This window comes from Chanos chanos, chromosome 3 (genome assembly GCF_902362185.1).
Source record: "Chanos chanos chromosome 3, fChaCha1.1, whole genome shotgun sequence".
NCBI lineage: Eukaryota > Metazoa > Chordata > Actinopteri > Gonorynchiformes > Chanidae > Chanos > Chanos chanos.
In genome coordinates this window covers 12,538,850-12,554,338 of record NC_044497.1, presented here as the reverse complement: position 1 = coordinate 12,554,338, position 15,489 = coordinate 12,538,850, and the positions used below count along the sequence as shown (strand labels likewise).

Here is a 15,489-nt window from a genome sequence, read left to right as displayed (position 1 = left end):
AGATCAGCGCTCAGATCCAGATTTTGAAAAGTGATGTAATGCAAATCCTGGTGCACTGAAACATAAGCTATTTTAAAAGTACAGTTTGATAGTTTCAGTGTTGTGGTGACGTGCATTCGGTAAAACAGATCTGTGCAGATCGTTGGGGTTTTTTTTCCTGACCTGTCTATTTTGGGTGATTGTGAAGTGACATGGCCGTGTTCTCTGCCCACAGGACAATGCTGTGCTCACCTGCGCTGTGCAGCCTGGTCAGACGGAGTAAGCCGCGGGGAGGGAGGACAGTCACAGCTCTACGTGGACAAAGCCATTGACTCAGGGAGCACAGAGGTCAGCACCAATAAGCTGTCATTGAAACATGATTAAAACTCTGATTAGCGTTTGTTATCCACTCATTTACGGGATCTCTGGAAAAGCACAAACCCCGTTGATGGTTTCCACCGTGATAAATGTATTTGAAATATTTTTTTTTTTCTCTGCTACAGTTCTGGCTTCATCATGAAGAAAAATAAAGTTGTCAAAGTTTCAGTCACAAGAGCACTGCTTGAGACTCATAAATTATATGATGCATAACAGCTGCTATAATGTAGACCAGCGTTAATTGATTTTCTTGGTTTTTTTGGAAATGAAATATGCGCCTAGTCTTGATTAAGTATTCAAAAGTAATCATAAATTCTGTTATTATTGGCAGGGAAAGAGAACAGAGGTTGTGCAGGTCCCCTGGTCTTTAAAATATTTTCTAATTAGGAGTTGAGTAGTTCAGAGCTGCCATGGCAATCTCTCTTGTGCCGCTTCACTAATTAACACAATGCAATGTGGCAGACAGGGGGCCACGGAAAAGCCAGGTCAGGGGAAGCACATTAGGGGTAATTAATTGTTTTTATTTCAACCTATTGTCCTTGTCTCCAAGACCCCGTACTTGAGAGAAAACAGACACAGTCTTGAAGTGTTTGGATGTCCTGTAGTGACCATCTGTTTAGATTGTCAAAGTAGAAGACAAATAGGCGTTTTGGCAATGAGGAGGATCTGTCAGCGTAGTGGAAGCGATTGTGTTGTCCAGTCTTGGAGGTCAGGCCTGTTCTCATAGATAATAAAATTTTGTCAGACAGTCATCTTTGCTGTCCTAGTGCTCTTCAGCCTCTGCCCTTGGCTAGTCTGGAATCTGGTTTGTGAGGCGTATTTTGGCTGCGCTCTCCGGGTGGGGGGAGAAAGTGATATTGTGTCACTCAGGTCAGTGGTTCATGGAATGAGATTATTCACAGGCAGAATGCGGGCAAATCCTTATGTCACTTTTAAAAGCCTGGATTTCCATGCTGTGGCTAATTTTGGAATCCTTCCAGTCTTCATAGACCCAAATGCAAATGAGGCTTCCGATTTGACCTTATTTGGGTGTAGCCTCATACGGTTTAGTGGCATTGGATACTTTCTTTTGTAAGTTCTCGTCTCTGGGTGATTCAGTTTGGGGGTACTGAGGGAGAATGGGTCTTCTCAGACAGTGCAGCAGTGCTGGGGAGGTTGATGGATCAGGCCCTGCTAAAGGTCGGCCCTGGCAGCGAGGCTCACTCAGCTGTGAAATGGAAAAGGTCACACTGCTCAGGAGGGGCTGCACCTCAGAGGGCTTAGCACACAGCGCCGGACCCCTTTGCCAGATCATGTTCCCCTAATTGCATTTGCACCCATAATCTGCTAAACTATTGGCAGATCGGTCATTTAGCTTTCAAATGAAATGTCAGCCCAACCATTGTGTTGGGGTGTGTGTATATGAGAGAGAGAGAGAGAAGGAGAGGGATGTACTTGTGCTTGTCTGGTGACTCTTTATGAAGGAGCAGCAAGAGTGTCTGATGGACAGTGCTGTCTTAATGGCACATACACTCTGGGTTTGACTGGAGGGCTTTTGGCAGAGCAGCACGTAGAGCCCATAACATAAGGACGAGAGGTTACCCTCAAAACGAGTTTTCATCATGTTATTCTCCAGTCTGATAGTCACTGGACATACATGATCATACATAAGGATTATGATAGCATGTATGCTATGCATGCATACAGAAGCGGTCTTTTTTGACCCCTGGCATTGTCAGCGGCTGACTGGTAACACTCTAGGCAGTAGTCTCTATATTTCAGGGCACTCTTCCAGCCCTTCACCGGATCCTTCATCATTGCTTTGCTCCATTTGGAAATCAGCCATTTAGCCTTTTTGCATATAGGTTTTCAAGGAGAAATTGTTCTCTCATGGCATTGTCCTCTGAGCCCAAATCAGATATGTCACATTAAGTTAACTTTTTAATTCCAGCTGACAGCTTTTTATGCCGTATATTTAGAGGTGTGTTTGATTTATTTGTCAGCGTAAGGCATGGTTAAGAAGGAAAGGAGTCTTTCTCTGTCACCTCCGGCGTTGCTGGTCTGAGCCCATAGGCGTTGTGTTTGGGCTGTCCTGCCTTTGCGGCACTCCCGTTCGGTTCTTCTCCAGAGTGCTGAGGATGGGAGCTGCTGCTGTCAGCCTCAGAGGAGTCAGCGTGTGGGCGATAATTGCTTGACGCGCGGTGTTAAAAGGTATTTGCAGATTGTTGCATGTGGGCCCCAGGCCAAGGTTCCTTGAAGCTGTTGGGAGAGAACGGGAGAGAGAGAGAGAGAGAGAGAGAGAGAGAGAAAAAGGACTAAGGCTGCTGAGTAGAGACATTTTTAGTTCAAGGCCCCATTCTTCTTGGGCCCTGATGTACTCCATTATTCAAAGGCAAGCACCTTTTTTTTTTTTTTCAGGTAATGGTTTAAATGTCAGTCCATATTCAGGTTGGAGCTCAGAACTCAGTGCTCCTACTTCATTTGTTCACTTTCTTCCCCCTCGATCACAATTCTGTACCATTACGGGGGTCAGCTTTCATTTGTTCCTTGCTCTGAGAGGGGTATGCATTATTCCTGAACGCCAGGCTGGACAGGCTTGAAATAGAGGAAAATGAATGCTTATGAAAGACCCCCAGGTGATAGATTGTGCCCTGGCACAATAGGTTCGCTCTGAAATACATCAATAACTTACAACTAACTCACATCATTCAAATTGAACCATTTTAAAACCTAAGTAAGTGCTTTGGTTGAAACTGAGGAAATGCATTGCATTTGCTTACGTAATCCAGAACCCAAACAAAACATAATTCAGCGGCTCTCCACATGAGTTATCGTAGCTTTAAAAAAAGCCAAGAACAACTACATGGAGCTGTAATGTTAGATGTGACGGTCTTTTACTTGAGTGAAGAATGTGTGTATCCTTCTCTCTCTCTCTCTCTCTCTCTCTGTTGTTCAGTTAATCATTCTCCTTTTCTCTCTTGCAGTGCTGTGCATACTGTAAGCGCCTTGGAGCATCCATTAAGTGCTGTGAGGAGGGCTGTGGCCGCTCCTACCATTACCCCTGTGCAGCTGCTGCCGGCACCTTCCAGGACATCAGGAGATATATGCTGTTCTGCCCAGACCACATCCAGCTGGCCCTCGTACGATGTGAGTCAGTCTCACACATGCCTCTGCTAATGAGGACTCACTAATTGGATGAGCTAACTGATACAACTGTCTCAAACATTTGCTCGGAGGATCTCTTAAAGCTTTGTCTTTCACAGAAGATGTACAGAATGCTGAAGCATGCGTATTAATTTGTAGGTTGCATTGCAGTGGTTCACTAAGCTTTTTTGTGACAACTGACAGGTTATTTTTCTTTGCCTTATCTCTCTCTCTCTGCAGCTAAGGATGAAGTGAACTGTTTGGTGTGTGACAGTCCCGGTGACCTCCATGACCAGCTCTTCTGCACCACCTGCGGCCAGCACTACCATGGCACCTGCCTGGACGTCACTGTCACCCCACTCAAGAGGGCAGGTTGGCAGTGTCCAGAGTGCAAAGTCTGCTTGACATGCAGGTCAGTTTTCATCTTGCCAGCACGTTTCCTGCACCTTGTGTGAGTTAACCGTGTGCCCTGTGCATCTATTATTGGAATCTTGCGGTTCTGGATGTTAAACCACCTCAGACCTTACTATAGCATCATGTCCAGTTTTGACGATGATGATGATGATGATTTGTGTGGGTGCTTCAGTTAATTAATTACATAAATTGTATAATGAGGGTATAAGGAGGTAAGTAATAGATCACAGTTTAAAAGAAAACCACTGGAATCTTATGTAAATGGAGCAGAAATAAATACTCAAGTGTCTTGAGTGTATTTGAAATAAAGAAGAAATGTATTTTCATACTGCTTTTGATTACTTGTCAGAGTGGGGGTTGGGGTAGAGACGAGACATCCTTCTCCACTCAAGTAGGCTCCCTTTAATGTGTGTGTGTGTGTGTGTTTTTGTGGGGGAAGGGAGAAAAGGGAGATCAGAAAGAAAACCGAGATGACTAAATCTTTGGAGGGTTTACTCAGAATTAAGAGAAAAAAAATATTCACGAGGATATGGGCAAGGAGGGATGAATAATACTGAAAGTCTTTTTTTTTTTTTTCTTTTTTTTTTTTTCTTTGTTGCTGAGAATTTCATAGAGCAAAGTTTCGCTCAGCAGAGTTGCTGACCTCTCCAAAGTTTTGCTGTGAAAATCCAACTGTTCTTCGTCCTCCATTTGTGTTCAATCTCACTCTATCAATGAGAAGACTTTTCCAAATTGATTTCTATTTTTGTCTGACTAACTCTCTGCTGTGGGCTGGCTGGTGGAGGAGAAAGAGTGAATAAAGCTCGCTGAAAATGGACTGCAGTAGGAGAGTGGGGGGGGGCGACCAAGGCAGCGCGAACGACGAGGCTCGATCCGTGGGCGAGAATGGCCTTAATGGCTCCGCACAGCTGTAAATATCTGATGACGTTCTCATTTAGTTTGGATTTGCATCAGCCTGAAAATATATGCAGAAGTTTTGATGGATCCAGAGACTGTGAATGTTTTCCCCAAGCACAACTCCACCTCTTTTACCCATAAATCTCACTTTTCTCCAGTTTCTGATTTATCACCGAAACAAGTTTGGGCTCAGGAAGAAAAAAAAAAAGAAGAAGAAAAAAAAACAGCTGGATAGGAGCTATCCCTCATGTGAAGACTTTAATGCTGCTTGCGTTTGGCTCCACAAACAGAGAATATGGGCCCTCTTTTGGCCGAGGAGCGATGTCTCCGCGTAATGAAGTCGTCCTGTGGAGATTGCAGATGGTGGTCTCTGGATGGATCTCAACAGCTTATTCAATTAGACAAACAGTAAAACTCTACTGGTGTCGTCGCAGTAGATAATTGATTGGGATGGACGGAGCATGAATTACTCTCTCTTTGCCAGCCTGACTTTTTTTGTCGGAGTGACTGAATAAATGTAATTTCACTGAATCTTCTCCTTTTTTTTTTTTTTTTTTTTCCTTATTCCCTCCCTTTTTTTTCTGTGTTGCAGAAACCCGGGCGAGGACAGCAAGATGTTGGTGTGTGACATGTGCGACAAAGGTTATCACACCTTCTGTCTGCAGCCTGTAATGGACTCCATCCCCACCAATGGTTGGAGGTGCAAGGTAGGCATTGTTTGTGTTAGCGAAACGCAGGACGTTTGTCATGCAGAGAACGAAGATTACAGAGTGTGGCAATTTCGTTCGTGCGTGGAAAGGTGGCGGAGGAAAAAAAAAAAAATGGGAAAGGGAAAGTAAACTTGCTCCGTAGGTGAAGGGCTGTCAGCCTGAATCATTTTACCACGTCTGCGGTGTTTTCTTCTCCCCTCCCCTCCCCTTCCCTCTTCCACTTCTCTGCGGTCCCTTCAGAATCTCAAGGCTGTTTTTAGCTGGGGGTTGAAAATAGCTTTTGTGCTTTTAGTCCCTTTTGTTGCAGCTCTTTGGAAGAGGGAGAAAGAGAGAGAGAAAGAGAGAGAGAGACAGAGACAGAGAGAGAGAGAGAGAGAGAAGGATTGAGGCCTCAGACTTGGCTGTGGCTATGCTGCTGTTTGTTAGCTGGCCTTGCTGTGAGTAGTACAGAGAGCGCGCACACACACACACACACACACACACACACACACACTAACACAGCTTTTATCTCTGCTCTGAGGCTCTGCAGTGGGCCGCGGGCTGAGGAGTCGACAGTTTGGCTTCAGCGTTTGCTCAAGGCCTGGCAGTCGCATACACAGTACACATTACTCACTCTGAGGACTCATCACAACTTTCACAAACACAAGAAATGGCGAGCTGAGCAGAGGCTTGATTTTTTATTTATTTATTTATTTATTTATTTATTTCTAAGGAGGGGGGAAAAAAATTCTGTCTCAGCATAGCGCTGTGTGATGTATACTCTTGTCCTCTCCCTAGTTGGCCCTTCATTCTGGTGTGGTGAGGAAACATTGATTAATCCGCTCTCAGTGTCCTCATTAAGGAGAATTAATCAGAGGCTCCATGCACTGTTGCCTCAGATTGGACGGATTGGAGGGGGAACCCTGCTCGCGGAATCTGCCATGCACTTCCTCTCGAGGGTGCGTGCGCTGGCTTTTTTGGAAAGGGGGCCGAGGAAATAGAGGGATGATGTAGGCGTGGAGGATAGATATCCACCCTAAGGCAGTGCCAGACTCTGTGATCCCTAACTCTGATTAGCAGCTGGCCATCAGCTTTCCTGTAATGACTCCTTTCTAGCGGGCAGCGCTAAGGCTCTGTCGTCTGAGAAAACATGCCGCGTTGCCAAGGCAAATTGAGTTATCTGGGTTGTTAGCAGCTACAGACCCCTCTTTAAAAAAAAAAAAAAAAAAAAGAAAACAATAAAAAAAAAAAAACTCCCCAAATCCCAGACAAGACTCTTTTGGGGCTGCCACTATCTCTGTCAAGTCCTTTGTTGAGGCAGCCCGGAGGCCCGGGCTGTCAGACGGCGATACAATTCAAGACTGTCAACTGCTGGACATCAGAAACCACTGGAGTCAGGCCAGGGCTTTGCCTAGCAGCTCTCAGGGATTGCGGGTGGTTATGAGGGGAGCAGCAAAGGCTTGTCCCTCTTCATTAGTACCGTCTGTAATGCGACTCTTCTGGATAAGCTTCAAGTGGGGCTTTTTTTTTCATTCATTCTTTCTTTCTTTCTTCTTAGAAACCGTAATGGAATTTACAGCACAGTGATCAAACGTCCTGGTTGTCTGCAAGACTGAGTGCAGATGGAGAATAATGAACACAATTTTTGGAATTTGTAGAGCCTTAATTTTGGTATAATTTAATCTGTATTTCCTTCTGTCCACTGAGATGGCTCACTGACTATGTACAAAAAATGGCCAGCACAGTGTGGCTCTATGCTGCATAAATGGACAGATATGACAAGAATGTGAAATAAAGGAGTGTGGTGTATTGTGTGCTTTCTCACTCATTCCTCTTGACTTTCGCTTTATTAGAGTTGTGTGTGTGCGTGTGTGTTTTTTTTTTGCAGAACTGCCGGGTGTGTACTCAGTGTGGTACCAGATCTAGTGGCCAGTGGTCCCTCAATGGCCTGCTGTGTGAGGCTTGTCAACAGCAGCAGAATCCTGTCCTGTCCTGCCCGGTCTGTGGCCGGGCCCATGCCTCGGACGCCCCCAAGGACGCCCTCTCCTGTCACGCCTGCAAGAGGTAAGACGTGTTTTGGTAGAAATTAGAAATTTAAATATATGCCAGATTAAATCATTAGTAGGGTACTACAGAGTATCTGTGTGTGTGTGAAATGTCACGGGTTGTCATTGAACTCAGATGTGGAAACATCTGGACATCAGGATAGCTCCATTGTGCCATATAATGCGTGTGGTTATCATGGAGTATCATTATATTGTTTTAGAGCTTGATGGTCACATTGTCATTCATTCATGGCTGATTATTTCATTAAATATTGATTTTTTCAAAATCCGGTTACTATGATCAGCTCGTAAGATCATTAGCACATGTGTTGAATAAAAAAAAAAAAAGAAAGAAAAAATTCAGCTATAGTAAACCATCTCGACACTATTGCTTCCCATTGTCATGTTTGATTTGTCACAAAAGAAGCAGCGTAATGTGGGAGCTAAGTAGATGTAATTATCTAGATTTGATGATATTGTACAGATGCAATCTCACACTATTACTGGCATAATGGGAGTGAATGAGGAGAGGAAGGGCTCTTGACAGTTTATTGATATCAGGTCTGACCAACTTAAGCAGGCTCAAGTCTTCTCTTATTGTGACTGGAGCAAACGTATCAAAGGTCAACAGATATTGTGTAGCTCTAAACTGTCCGGTCGTATCGCCGTGTCTTCTAGACCTGAATGTTCAAAGGTGGGTACCCAGAACAAAAACAGCATTTTGCAATTCTGGCGCTTATCGCTGTATGCTTTTGAGTACAGTAAAATAATATAGTCTGTAAGTGCTTTTCATTCTGGGTGAAGCATGGACCACTCAAGATGTTATGCCTTTAGCCTCCCGCGGTTCCTTTCCTTGTTCCTCTCTGGCTACTGCCGAGGCCAGGTGCTAGTGCAGAAATATAATTACTGAAAGGAGAGGGGGAGAGTTGGGGGCAGGAGGCATTCAGCTCTCCACTGGGGCACACCTGCAGCAACACGCCAAGGAGAATTTATCTGCGGATAGGAGAACCCAGCTGTGAGCCATCTCTCAAATCTACACGGTTTAATAAACCTCTTCAGACGATTCCTCATGGAAGTCGACGGGAAGAGGATAAAACCCTGGCACAACAGCTTACTCAATAACTGTGTCTCCTCCTGTGGTCGCCTCTGTGTGTGTGTGTGTGTGTGTATGTGTGTTTACCTGTGGGATCGGACGCTTGATTGGTATCCGTTGTTAATTTGTTTATTTTTCTTCTTCTTCTCCTCTCAGATGGATTCACCTTGAGTGCGAGAAGCAGGAGGGCGGCGACTCAGCGACCCAGGTGGGGGATGAATACACGTGCTCCCTCTGTAAACGGGTTGAAGAGGAGACTAACCAGACTCAGAGCTGCTCTGTCCAGGAACCTGCCGAGCCTGACCCTGAGCCTGCAGAGGGTAAGTCCAGATCTCCTGAGAGTCACTCTAATTTGCTGGTATTTCTTGGCTGTGGAGCCGGTAATATCACTGTTCTGTCAGGCAGTGCTATTAACTTGACGTCCATGCGAGAATGGACTTTGCTGGCGGGTTCCATTATAAGACTATGGACCGAATGTAGTGCTGTAGCAGCAATTTCTTTTTCTTTTTCTTTCTTTCTTTCTTTTTTTTTTTCCCTCTCACATGCTGCAGCGGTGGCTTCGAGGGCAATGGCTAAACCGAAGGGTTCCACAGGATGGTCTAATAGCTCTGCCGAACATCCATAGCGGTCCTTAAAATTCAATATACAGTGCTGTTATTTACTATTGATGAGTAGAAATTGCTTGTATTTTTGCTTTGATTTCGTGTGCCTCGGCCCATTTCAGCATTCTGCAAGTCTGAGTGAAGGCAAGTCTGCTGGCATCAGAGAGTAATGTTAATCATTCAGCGCAGGCAGTCACAGAGCCACCCTTGAGGCTCTGGGATTGAGCCTGACAGAGACGTAACGCATTGGCCTCTCTCCTGTCAGTGATTGTAATTACAGTGTCTTTGTCAAATCAGCAGGGGTCTTGAGCAGGTAGTGAAACATTGCTGCTCTTAGGTTTATTTTGCAGGCAGCAATAATATCTCTTTTCCTCCACTTCAAGTCTAGAGGAAAAAAAAAAAAAAACACTTATATCTACACCAACATGTAAATGGAAATAGCACAGCGGCACTTTGTTAACGAGAAAGGCTGATTTGTGTAGTGTATTTTTGCCAAGTGATTCTGGCTCTGCACACTGAGGCTAGTGGCTCTCTCCCCCCGCATAATCTGTCATTTCAAGCAATAACTTAAGACCATAAATTGTCAGAGTAGATCGAACTCTCTGCCTCATATCTTTTGCAGTGCAGAGGTTCTTACATTTCTCTGAATTCCCAGTATTTTTCAGTGAGTAGGGAAAAAAACCCCCAAAAAACTAAAACAACAAAATACATCAATTACTGGCTTCCTGTATTCATCGAAGCAGCTGGTGACCTATCATCAAGGCTCCAAAAGCTAAAAGTGAATCTTATTTTCTTCGGAGCCGTTATTACAGAGCCTAATGAAAACAGACTGTTTCCTGGCCTGATGGCAGGGAGATGAATTGCAGTGTGAATCCGCCGTGATTTTTTCCCCCCACAGCACCTTATTACCCGTTTGAAATGTTTTTGTGCATGTTGTCGAGTGGCTAGATGTGTGTTGGCATGAGCGTTAGGGAGTGGGAGGCGGGGCGGGGAGGGGGGTGTGGGGGGGGGTGGGGGTGTTTTAGACCTGGTCGCAAGGCCCTTTTGTTAACCCAGCCTGCCAGAAAAAATACGCCAGGCCTGAAGCCAACAATCCTGCTCTGAAGAACAGGAAGTAATCTTCCTATTGTTTGTTCCACCCCCCCCCCACACCACCCTTCAGAGATGTGCCACTAATCAAGGCTCAGACTTCCACCTGTTTGAGTAGCCCCTCCCCCACCATGCCAGTGTAGGGACAAAGGTATGACTCTGTGTCATATGACAGGATCACATGAGGTTACCCCGAGCAGGAAATCCTTACGGGTGCTGTAACCTGACACCTTTTGGGCACTGTAAAGTGATACCTCATGGGCGCTGTAAAATGACACTGTGGCTGTTGTCATGGCCACAGTGACACCTGCGTGGTCAGTAATGAGTCATTTTGATATAGCTGAAAACAGCCAAAGTCAGACTTGCATGTGAAGACTCCAAGCAAGCATAAGAAGAGTATAAATGCTTAAGTCAGTGTGTTTGGGTAAAGGTGCAGTGTATCTGTGTGAGCAGAGCTCCAGCTGACAGTTGGGGGAGTACGCCTTTAAAGCTGTTGTGCTCGGTGAGGAGAGCACGTCCCAGGGCTGCCAGGTGAGACAAATAGGGCAGTATCGATTGGTGGAGTCAGAGGGCGGCAGCGTGCCAGCGTGGGATGAGCCCGTGGGATTGCGCTGCCGTTTACGACTGACCCAATAACCACAGCCCCTGCCACCAGCGCCTCTAATGCGGGCTAATGGCTGTTTGAAACGCTTCCACTACTCGCTGTGTCAGCTGCCCCCAAGCGATGGACAGCTGGGCCACCCTGTGTGCCTCTCCAGAGGCAAAGGCTGCCCCAGCCCCAGCCAACAGCTCAGAGAACCAGAGTCGGCCATGAGCGTAATGGCTGAGGGGGGTGAGGATAAGGTGCCAGTCAGTCCACTGTTATCTGAAAAGCCTTTTCTCTTTCCAGCTCTTTTCATTCTCTTGCATTCTCTTTCACGCAAGCGCGACACTCACTTCTCAGTCTCTCTCTCTCTCTCTCTCTCTCTCTCTCTCTCTCTCTCTCTCTCTTTCTCTCTCTCTCTCTCTCTCTCTTTCTCTTTCTCACAGTCTCTCTGTCAGTCCTACAAGCTTCACTCTCTCTTTTCTTTCTCATTCAACCTCTGTCCTTCGCCTGTGAGGCCAACCCACCGGCGGTGTATGCGTTTGTGTATGTGTGTCTTCAGAGTGACCTTAGTTGCCTTTCGTCGTGTTTGAACTCTCCATGCTCACAGAGGCACCCTGAGGCCTGTTTACATTCCAACTGTATCAGTGTAGTGGTGGGCCTCAGTACGAAAAGGTTTCACCCAGACCAGGCATGTTCCATCCTTCATTGTCTAGCACGCCGACGGTGCAACCAATTCCATGTTTGTCAAAAAAAAAAAAAACTCACTAGACCAGAAGAAAAACAAAACAAAACATTTGAATAGATCACTCAGTTGCCTTCAAGACAGAAGGAGGAGAATGCAGTTGGAGCATGCATCTGTGCGTATATGTATGTTTTGAGGTGGTTTGCTGCACTGCACTTGCTGCAGCACGTCTCGTAGGGGGGAGGGGTAAGACGTTTGGCAGACTGGGGCTCTTCCGCCTGAGTTAAAAATAGCTCATAGCGCTAAGCCAATGGGGCTTTCATCTCCCTGGTGGTGCAAGCAGAGCGTAAATGTGGGCACGCTATCAGGATGACAACGTCAGCGTCACTTCTGTTTACTCTTCAGGATGATGGTTACATACTCCTCCTCCTCCTCCCTCCTGAGACTTTGATGGTGTTGCACCATCTCCTTTGCCTCTGCATACACACACGTGCACATGGGCATGCACACGCACATTCATACGCAGACACACACACACACACAGAGCACACCCCTCGTGGGCCTCGGCTGCTTAAGAGCTGCTTCACAAATCAAATTAATTTTACAGCTACATCTAAACTCCTTCACCACAAACAAAGTATCCATCCATAACTTGTCAATTTGTTTTTTCCCCTGCTTTTCATAGTGTGATGTTTTTATTCGGTCCTGGCTGCATTGCTGAATTCTGTGCACTTGCAGACACTGCTGAATGTGGTGAAATGGGATGCATTTTTGTCTGAAAGAGAGAGTCTATCAAAACTGCTAAGGTGGTTTGATGAGTTGACATTGGCTGAGGGCCTGTGTGTGATTGGGAAGCTGTTTTGCTGTGGGCTTATTTTGTCACAAGGGTATTTTTCTTGGAATACATGTCAGTTTCAAGATGTCTCATCAAATGGCTAGAGGTCGATAGTAGTTTGTTTATCTAACCAAAATAGCTTGTCCAGTCCAAATTCCAACCAGTGTCTTCCCTGAGTGGCCACGGTGCTCATCGGGATTAAGTTTCAGCTGATTAGCTGAGTAAAACTGGGTGATGTGTTGAAGATGGTGTTTTTAGAAAAAAATCTCCCCCATTGTCAAGTATGTTTAGATGGTGAATTTATTAATTTCAGGCATTTGTGCGATGCCTGTGGGCTAAAAAAAAAAAAAAAAAATCACAGCTCAGACTGAAAGGGAGGCAGCTGTCGCTGGCAATGTGTGTAATCTGCCCAAATTTGGGTTTGTCAGTAGTAATGAAGAGTTGAGTATAACTGTTCTGTTATTATTTGTTTATTTTGTCAGTCCCCCAGTCTGAGACTGTTTCATTCGTGTCTAACAAGAGCAGGGCTTGTAGGGTTGTCATGGTGATGTGTGTCTTACTGTCTCCCGGGTTGAGTTGTTCTGCAGTATGATGTGTGAGCGTCAGGGAGGGATGGATGAGCAAACAGGATGAAGTTGTTCTTTTTCTTTCTATACCCCCCCCCCCCCCCGCACCCCTGTTTTCCAAATTGTAATATATTTTTGATGCTCTTGCCAAAATCCATATTTGTTCACCCGAGTGTTCTCTCGAGCATCTCGATAGTTTTTGTTTTTTAGTGGTTAAAGTCACTTTACGGTCTAATGCATTGCTTGACCGAATTAGCTGATGTGCCCTGTCTTGGAAAACCTGAATCTGTTTTCAAAGGTGACACTCTTTATAGAGGAGGAACAGCTGATATTGAAATAAGTGCAGCTCAGTAGTTTAGGTTTGAAAGGCCACTGGACTGTAGGATCAAGGTTTTTTTTTTTTTTTCTTTCAGAAATTGCTTTTGAAAGATTGGATTTTGAAGCATGATGTGTGTCGCTCTGCCTCCTTAGAGATTCAGCATTGCTTTGTCGATTCTTTTGAAACTGCATGAAAAGCTGTCAGAATGTGTTAGACTCTGCGTCTCTTAATTAAATACATTGCTGCTTGTAATTTGCACCTCTCTTGGAAAACCATATCACCTGCATAATTTTCACTTTGTCTTTGATGAGTATATAGACATCTTTCCTTTGGTTTACTGCCATTCATGAAGGGTTCTTGGCTCAGATAGATGGAGCTCTGAGTGAAACTGCCAGGTCATGGACCAGTGTTATTAAAGTGCAGTATTGCATTATCATTTATAATAATGCTAATCTACAGGTTTACAAGGTTTGTGAAAGTGTAACGCGTAATTTGTAAAGCAGCCTGTTCATATGGTTTATTCACGTTTGTTAACACAGTTAACGTCACCTGTGAAATAAATTTTTTTCTTTTTTTATGTTGATATCTTTGTCAGTGAAATACTAGATGTCTCTAATGTTTGTTGTTCTCCTTCCGTAGGACTGTTCATGGCAGTGGAAGCTGAGGAGGAGACAGTGTCGCCTCAGGAGGAGACCAGAACGAGCCCTCTCTCTGAGGAGCCGAAGGCGCCCTCTCCATCAGGTACATGCACGGGTAGGTTACCTCGTACCTCAAGTCCACCCTAGCCATCACACTCAATATAAATTAACCACATCCTACAATTGGATGCTGTGTCGTTCCATGGTGTACTCCTTGTAGTGTCACTTAGCAACCGTCTTACTGTTGCAATTCTCCTAACCAGCCTTTTTTTTTTTTTTTTTTTTTTTTTTTTTTCTTTTTTCAGCTGCCGAACCTGCTCAGGAGATTCAGGTGACTGTCACTTTGACAGAGGCTCCTGAGTCTCCACACCACTCTTCTGCTTTGGCAGGAGTAGCCTCCCTCTCCTCACAGGGCCCCGCAGTTCCCGAAGACCTCGACGAGGGGCGCGTCATCGGTGCCGCGGAATCGGGGAAAGAACCGTCTGATGCCCTGCCAGGCGAGACAGAGGACGATCCAAAAGCGGATGCGAAAGCTGCTTACGCTTCGCCCACCAAAGAGACATCTCCTGAGCCTTTGGCTGCACCTGAGGATGAGCCCATGGAGGTATGTCTGTCAGTACCCTCACCAACAAATGAGACTGTTAAAGAGACTGTTCCGGAAACTGTGGCTGAGGGTCCAGTAGAAGAGGAGAAGCAGGAGCAGCAGCGGGAGGAACTGGAGCAGCAGAAGCATCAGCAGCCGCAGGAAGAGGAGGAGGAGGAGGAGGAAGAGGAAGAAGAGAGAGTTTTGCCTGAGGCTGGCATTACCCCGCAGGCGGTTGAGGACAGTCCTACAGTAGAGATGGACACCACACCTGCTAGTGAACGCAGCTTCTCAGGCTTCAGCTCCCCGACAGGGGAAGACAGGGCCCCCAAGCGCTCTCCAGGAATGTCCCCTGAGGGCTCTGCTAAGCTGGCCCAGTCTCCCTTCTCCACAGAGGCCTCCCCAAGGCACACCCCTAACAACCAAACCCCCACCCATAGCCAGAATCAGAGCCAGGGCGGATACAGTGCCAATGTGCCTCCCACCACCTTCATCTCCATCACTCCCAAAATAGGCATGGGAAAGCCAGCCATCTCCAAGAGGAAGTTCTCCCCAGGGAGACCCAGGGTAAAGCAGGTAAGCTACAGGTTTCTGCTCTTGTCTCTTGCTGCTCATTGAAAGACTCTTGATTGGGAAAGAAGCTGCTGTGTTTTTTTTGTTGGTTTTTTTGTTAGAGGGTGCAGATTCTGAGGGAGTTGTGATCTTCTCTCTGATCCACATTTGCAGCAGCACAGTAATTATTCTCCTTTCTTTTTGTGCTGCTCAGTCACATTGATTAGCACCACTGTGGAGGGTGTATTAATTAATGTGGAAAGACTCTTGCTGCGCTCGCTCTCACTCTCGCTCTCTCGCTCTCTCACTCTCTCTCCTCTCTCTCTCATGCTCGCTCTCTCTCTCTCTTTCTCTCTCTCTCTCTCTCTCTCTCGTGCTCGCTCTCTCTCTCTCTTTCTCTCTCTCTCTCTCTCTCTCTC

General features: G+C 45.8%; 1 protein-coding gene across 1 annotated transcript in view; it reads left to right on the top strand.

Annotated features, from left to right (window-relative positions):
- The window catches only part of kmt2ca (lysine (K)-specific methyltransferase 2Ca), an 81,196-nt gene that overhangs the window by 24,810 nt on the left and 40,897 nt on the right, over positions 1-15,489 (top strand). Inside the window, exons 7-14 of the mRNA XM_030769621.1 lie at positions 215-327; positions 3,321-3,483; positions 3,721-3,892; positions 5,384-5,498; positions 7,369-7,544; positions 8,775-8,938; positions 13,937-14,050; positions 14,241-15,094. Coding sequence (XP_030625481.1) covers positions 215-327; positions 3,321-3,483; positions 3,721-3,892; positions 5,384-5,498; positions 7,369-7,544; positions 8,775-8,938; positions 13,937-14,050; positions 14,241-15,094 — 1,871 coding nt within the window. The remainder of the gene's footprint in view (positions 1-214; positions 328-3,320; positions 3,484-3,720; positions 3,893-5,383; positions 5,499-7,368; positions 7,545-8,774; positions 8,939-13,936; positions 14,051-14,240; positions 15,095-15,489) is intronic.